Consider the following 6,856-nt stretch of genomic DNA (forward strand, 5'->3'; position numbering starts at 1 on the left):
TTTTGGGTCTTCAAGCTAATTTTTTTTTTAGTTCAGGTCTCCAATAATTTTCCGAATAGGGTATCTCTAGAACTTGAATATGATATATTTTGGGTTTGAAGAAGTTGATTTTCAAGTGTTTTAGTCAGAACCTCTTGTTGTTATAAGACAGGGGAAGAGAATAGATTTTTGGCCTTTGAAGTTAAATATTGGAAATTCGAATGATGCTTATGATAAAGCTTTCTTGGTTGCATATAATGTGTTTGTTGAAATGCCTCCAAGAGAGTGATATAGATAAATGTCAAAAAATTTGTTTTCTTAAGTGTTTGTGGTTGTATACTGGTTTAAAGATATTTAATTTTCGAATCTATTTATGTTAAAATACTCATGGGGGGCTTTTGGACGGGTTTTCCTGGCCAAAAAGAGAACAACAGGGGACCTTTTTGCCATAAAGGTTTCTTTTTTAATTTCTCTTAAATAATGAGGATTATTATTCTTTTATCTTTTTGTACTATTTTTCTGCGAATCATATTGATCTTCCTGATAGTTTCTCATCTATTTTATGCTACGCGTTCTTAGACAGCTTTCCCTTTGTAAGCCACTACTTAATTCTTTGTCTACTTAGTTCCATGCTTGAAAAAAGCAGGTAGTTTACTAGATTGAATCAGTGACGCATGTGGACTAAATGATTTTGTGAAAATTACAGGGATTTACTGAATATTTATCTACTCAATTTTTAACCCATGAGTCTCTCTCATGTTGCACAGTTAACTCTCCTTGTAGTTCTTTATGTTTCTTAAATAAGCACTGAACAACTGTTCATTTGTGCTATCTGCCACAGGTTCTTAAAAAGGCTGACATGATCCGGAAAAATGCAGTTGAAAGTATCTTGGCGGAACGTGATATTTTGATTTCAGTTCGCAATCCCTTTGTGGTGAGCAGGTCTATCTAGCTAACAAATTAACCTCATCTTGAGAGAGAAATGTTTCTCTTACATTTTGTTAATATATCAGGTTCGCTTCTTCTATTCATTCACTTGCCGAGAAAATTTGTACCTTGTGATGGAGTATTTAAATGGAGGGGATTTATATTCGTTGTTGAGAAATTTAGGCTGCTTAGAAGAAGATGTTGCTCGTGTATATATAGCAGAAGTGGTAAGTTCATTGTTTCTTATTTTGAAACCTTCCACTGCTAGTTTTTGTTCAACTCTGTATCTCAGCTTAGGCTTGTTCTTTTATGTTGGCAGGTGCTTGCACTAGAATATTTACATTCACTTTGTGTGGTTCATCGTGATTTGAAGCCAGATAATTTATTAATTGCTCATGATGGTCATATTAAGGTAAATATCTTTTACACTGGCACAGGCATGTTTTTAGGAGTGTGCACACAAGTGCATTTATGTATGTTTTTAGGCTGTCCTGTTCTAGTGAATACACATCTCTAGTGTTAAAACTACATTGGTCTTGATTTAATGTACTTTACATCTATTAGTAGGTTATTATGTAAGAAGTTGTGAATGCCTGGCAATTTGAATACTCATAAGTCCTGATTGATTTAAGCTTACATCCTGAATGCCTGTCAATTTGAATACTCACAAGTCCCATGCATTTGCTTGGCCTGAGGTCATATTGTTTCTCATCTTCAATAATAAATAAGTGATTATCTATTACATAATTGTGTTTCTTATAATAAAAATTCCCTTTGATTCAGATGAGTATACATTTTTTTAAAACAATTTCAATGCTCATTGTAAACACAAAATTTGATTTTATGGTTTTCTGTTTGTGGTATGCAAATGCTTTCTTCATTTTCTTAACAGTTGACCGACTTTGGGCTCTCAAAGGTTGGTCTTATCAACAGTACTGATGAATTATCCGGCCCAGCCGTAAGTACCACATCTCTAATGGTGGAAGATGAGCTCGAGTTATCTGTGCCTGAGCATCAGCAAGAAAGACGAAAGAAACGTTCTGCTGTTGGCACACCTGACTATTTGGCACCAGAGATACTATTGGGAACATGACATGGTTTGTATAGTCCTCTTTCTGTTTGAGGTGCATTGAATTTCTTCAATTTATTTTTACTAAACTCCAATTAATTTAGTGGCCTAGAATAGTATAGTTATCTGGGAGATAAGTTTGTTATCCATTATGATGTAGTGAGATCATTCTGTGTTATTCATTATGATGTATTGGGATAAGGTTTAAAGGCCGTAAGCTTGTATGATGTTGTACTGTGATTGTGATTCTTGTGGTTGGTGATCAGTTACTAAGATGGATGGATTACTAATCCTTTGTTTTACCATCCCCTGCAGGTACAACTGCCGATTGGTGGTCAGTTGGTGTGATTTTGTTTGAATTGATTGTTGGTATTCCACCCTTCAATGCAGAGCATCCTCAGGTAAACATGTTGATTCTACAAGATTCCATCATTGATGATGTTTGTTGCATTCTGTTTGATTTGCTCTTGTTGTATCATTTTTGTTATTTATTATACTTAATGTTTTGAACTTGTATAAACCTCTCCATTTTTTCTGCGTTTTGCTTTGTTGGATTATGGTGCCAAAGGACAAGCTTATTGCACTTTCTTTACGTATCTTTTCACTGGTCTTGTGGGGTCTTGAGTAGAATCTTGAACTGATAAAGAAATGATTGTTTCAAATATATAATTTTGTTATATGATTTTCATAAGTATTATGAGTACTTATTTTGTGTGTCATGGAAAGAGAAGAGTTTTTGGCTATGATGATATAATCTCTCATCTTTGCTGCAAAGAAAGAGAAGAGTTCTTCATTTTTTTACTGTCAACTCGCCTCACATAAGTTGTGAGTTGTTTGGTGTTAATACTAAATAATTATTATTATTATTATTTTCTGTTTTTAGATTTAAAAATTGATTCTCCGAAGACAAGTAAGGGTGTTTGGCATCTCAGTGAACAGTTATTAGAAATCATAGTTAAAGAAAACAGAGTACTTCGAGAACACCAAATAGTTGTTTTCAGTGTTTTCTGAAAAATAAAGAAAGAAAAAGTAAAAAATCTCTTCATTACTCCACATTCTTTCATTCTCAATATCTCACAGATCACTTTCTCTGTCCTAAATATCTCTCATGACTTTCTTTCTTTTATAATGTTTAAGAGTTAAAGGAGTCTCTTTATCTGATTTTATCAAATATTGGAAGAATGTTTTCTAATTCTATCTTTTGGCTTCTGTTGTTAATGTTCACTACAAGAATTTTGAGTAAATATTACGTTAAGATATAGCACCTTTTTTAGAGTGTTATTAATGATTTTTAGCTCTAAAATATTCAGGTAGAAATATTTAGCGCCAAGTGAATTATAAATGGCGCCTTTACTTTTCATTTTTTTTATTATTTTACACAACACTCATTTTGAATATGGGTTCTCTCTAAACGCCTAAATCAACTGCTTACAAAAGTACGTGAATGGTTTCAACTTTTGAGCCTGGGATATTTTATAAATTTTTGTCTTATAATAATATCTATTACAAGGGAAAGACTCAACTTTTCTAACTGTGGGAATTTTATCAATGTAATCTATGGCTGACAGATTAGTTACTTTGCATATAGATGGTGTAGAGGCTTTGAATAATGTCTTGCTCATTGGAATGACCAACAGAAAGGATTTACTTGATGAAGCCCTATTGAGGTGCTTTCTTTTCTCCTTTGACATCTAGCCTTATTGCCTATCTGTATCTGGATTGTCTCAAAGTGTTTTCTTTTTACCCACACACCACACACCACACACATATATTATATATATTTAACAATAGCACTTTTTGTATAATTTCAATTCCGTATGTGTAATTTTTCTTCTTTGCGTTTTGAGTTGCTCCTTTTCTGTTTTGGTGTGTGATTGCTCTAATATGGAAATTTTAACGAGGTGAATGTAGATATTAGTTTTTTTTTGGATATTTGAGAACTACAATTGTGTAGTTTGTGCTACCTTTTGAGCTCAATCTCTTGGCAATGAGTTCATAGATTTTTGGAATAAATTACAAGAAGGCAGGGCACCCTTTTGGTTAAAACGTCTCGTTTTTACCTTTTCTGCTTAAAAATAAATGTAGATATTATGAATAGATTATTGCTAATGTGAACAATGGAATTACGTTGAGTTATATGCATGGATATACACACATAACTGAAATAGTTGCCTAAATATATATATTCTGCTTTGCAATATGTTGTAGAGCATTACTATAAATTATAGTAGCAGGTTCACATTGATATACCCACGTTTCAGTACATTTACTAATGTAATTGGTTTATTTAATTTACATGGGTAGACAGCTGTTGCCGGTTTAGCTTTGTTTATATGGTTTGAGATTTTAGCTTCTCACTTGATACATATGTATAACAATACTCTTCTCTTCAAACAATTGGTTTTAATATGCAGGCTGAAGGATCATCAGCTGAATCTATAGCTGCTCTGGCCAAAGTTGATACTGTTAAGCAGAGAATGGAAGCTGCTTATGAGACATTGCAGGTGGGTATTTGATCATAGAAGTTATAATCAGTGCAGTATTGGAAAATGTTGATGTTGCATTTGATTTACTCATTGATGGATCAACAGGATGCTGCTGGGTTGACTCAATTAAGTTCAACTGTGGAAGATGTTTTTGCCAGTGGTGATCTTCCAAGGGTTGCAGAAACCTTAGCTAACATGAGGCATTGCTTGTCTACTGTTGGGGAGGTAATATTTTTCTATAAATTGTTTTAACATTATACTCTGCATTTGATATTTATAAATTTTGATGATTTTAACTTGATATTTTATTTTTCGTTTTGCTCATTTTAGGTTGCTGAATTTGCTAATGTGAGAAAGCAACTCGAGGTCCTAGAGGATAGGCTAGATGCAATGGTGCAGCCACGTTTAACAGATGCATTATCCAGCCGGAAGGTCACCAAATTTCTTACAGCACTTGTTTTGCCTATGGCTTGCTTTCTGTTCAATTTATCTCTTATTAATTCCTTTTAGTACATACTTTGGGAAAAGGTTTGTACGGACTTGTTTTTATGGTGCTTTTAAATTTTGTAGGCATTTAATATTATATGATATCTTTCAACTGGACAAGCTTTAAGTCATGCAATTTTACTTTTGGCAATTTATAAATTATCCTATCAATGCGTTTCTTTTTATTCAGGTTTATTAGATATTATGTCTTGGCATTAGTTCTGATTTCCTTATCTTGTCATAATAGGCCGGCAAGAGTGGTGAGCTTACACATGACGAGACAACAATTATAAGTGGGGCACTAGATTTAACTGAGAAGGTAAGGTCTTAACAGAAATATCATTATTCCTTACATTCATTTCCTTCTAATTTGCATTTATGCCAGTGATAGTATTATATCCAACTATTATATGAGGTGGACGTAAATCCTGGTGAATATGAAAGTTTATTTTACTTCTTCTACTTCTCTCTCTCTCTCTGAGTCTTTAGAACTATACCAAAGAGGCTAAAACTTATTTTTTTTAATTGTAATTTCATTTTTAAGTATAGCTATTTGAAACTCTGTGCTCATGCTAAATCTTTCTCTCTCTCGAGCTCGCTTATTCAATATTCTGTTTTAAAGTTGTTTGGATTTTTTTACTTTACTCCCCAGTCATCTTATCTTTTGGTTTAAAGAGCATTCTGAAACTTTTCTTGTCATTATAGTTTCATTTTGATGTATAATGATTTCACTCTTTATGCTCATACTGAAATTGTAACTTGAATATGATAGTAAGCTTGCAATAATGTGTCATGATTAGAAAATCAGCACCTTACTTTCTTTCTATTATTAATTTTTTTTAAATCTTAAAAAACAGACAGCTGAGGAGGCTATGACACCCATTGAATCAACGTTTTCCTTAGATGTCAATTCAAAGTTGGACTGGTGAGTTTTGGTCATGAATTCATTGTTCTTTCTTTCTATCAATTGGATTTTACTGGTTTTCACAATTTTTGTTTACATGCTGTTTTTAGCTGATTTTCAAAGATTCAGTCACTCGACCTTAGAAACTATTTTTTTATAAAAGAAGAAAATATAGAAAGTTTTGTTGTTGTTGTAGTGATAGACTGTGTTAAAAGAAGGATATTTTAGCTGTGATATCAGTCCTAGGCTCCTAGCCTATCATCTTAGGAACACCATCCCAATTAGTTGCTGGCTTGTCAATAGTTCTGTCACCTTTTTACACAAAGTTTCACTGAGGATAGTTTGTACATTTTATTTTTATTTTCGCATACAGTGCTCTGGCATATCATAATGGCGTGACCCATGTTTTACTGAAACATGTCTTATGCTGCAATTGAAAAGTTAGGAATGTTTGAATCACATGACAGCTCAATGTGTTTTCTCGTCGTACAGTTATTTTCTGTTTTCTTAGCAGAAGTTTGTTGCAGAAAAAAATTATATTTTTTTTACTGTATTTCTCATTTTCTCCTCCTTTTATTCAATAACACAGGGAGGCTATGGGAAAAGTTCTTGCTCGGGGGCATAGTCGAGTTCCTGTCTATTCTGGGAATTCGAAGAACGTTATTGGACTGCTTCTGGTGGGTGCTAGAATAGTAGAATGTGAATGTTTAGAAGATGTTTGTATACTAGATGCATTTTAAATTTGACTTATCAAAGGAACTAACAGCGGGCAACATACTTTGTACTCTGCTCTTTAACTTGTTCAATCTGCTTATTTTTAGGTGAAAAGTCTTCTTACTGTACGACCTGAAACAGAGACTCCAGTCAGTGCCGTTTCCATCCGGAGAATACCCCGGTTTGCTTAACTCTTCAATTACTAATTTTTTATTTTTCAGAAAATACATTCAGTCAGAGTATCCAGTGTTGATTTGTATGTTGTATACTCAGAGGTCCTGCTGATATGCT

At 33.3% G+C, this 6,856-nt stretch overlaps 1 protein-coding gene and 1 long non-coding RNA gene across 2 annotated transcripts; both read left to right on the forward strand.

The window, feature by feature from the left end:
• The first annotated feature begins 374 nt into the window (after window positions 1-374).
• On the forward strand, window positions 375-4,971 carry LOC133814185 (probable serine/threonine protein kinase IREH1). The gene is made up of 9 exons (XM_062247179.1): window positions 375-433; window positions 821-913; window positions 993-1,133; window positions 1,226-1,318; window positions 1,799-1,943; window positions 2,291-2,376; window positions 4,390-4,479; window positions 4,567-4,686; window positions 4,792-4,971. Exons 2-9 carry the CDS (start codon window positions 839-841, stop codon window positions 4,969-4,971), a joined length of 930 nt encoding a protein of 309 aa, XP_062103163.1. The 5' UTR covers window positions 375-433; window positions 821-838.
• A 233-nt stretch (window positions 4,972-5,204) lies between these two features.
• Window positions 5,205-6,518, forward strand: LOC133815992 (uncharacterized). The gene is made up of 3 exons (XR_009884936.1): window positions 5,205-5,266; window positions 5,805-5,872; window positions 6,441-6,518. It is a non-coding gene; the product is annotated as an uncharacterized LOC133815992 (long non-coding RNA).
• Window positions 6,519-6,856: the final 338 nt, after the last annotated feature.

This window comes from Humulus lupulus, chromosome 2, assembly GCF_963169125.1.
Source record: "Humulus lupulus chromosome 2, drHumLupu1.1, whole genome shotgun sequence".
In the NCBI taxonomy this organism is placed as follows: domain Eukaryota; kingdom Viridiplantae; phylum Streptophyta; class Magnoliopsida; order Rosales; family Cannabaceae; genus Humulus; species Humulus lupulus.

Coding starts and splice junctions, on each gene's coding strand:
- LOC133814185 (XM_062247179.1), top strand. CDS start 839: ATGATCCGGAAAAATGCAGTTGAAAGTATCTTGGCGGAACGTGATATT. Junction 1,134..1,225: donor GTGTATATATAGCAGAAGTG/GTAAGTTCATTG, acceptor TTATGTTGGCAG/GTGCTTGCACTAGAATATTT. Junction 2,377..4,389: donor TCAATGCAGAGCATCCTCAG/GTAAACATGTTG, acceptor TTTAATATGCAG/GCTGAAGGATCATCAGCTGA.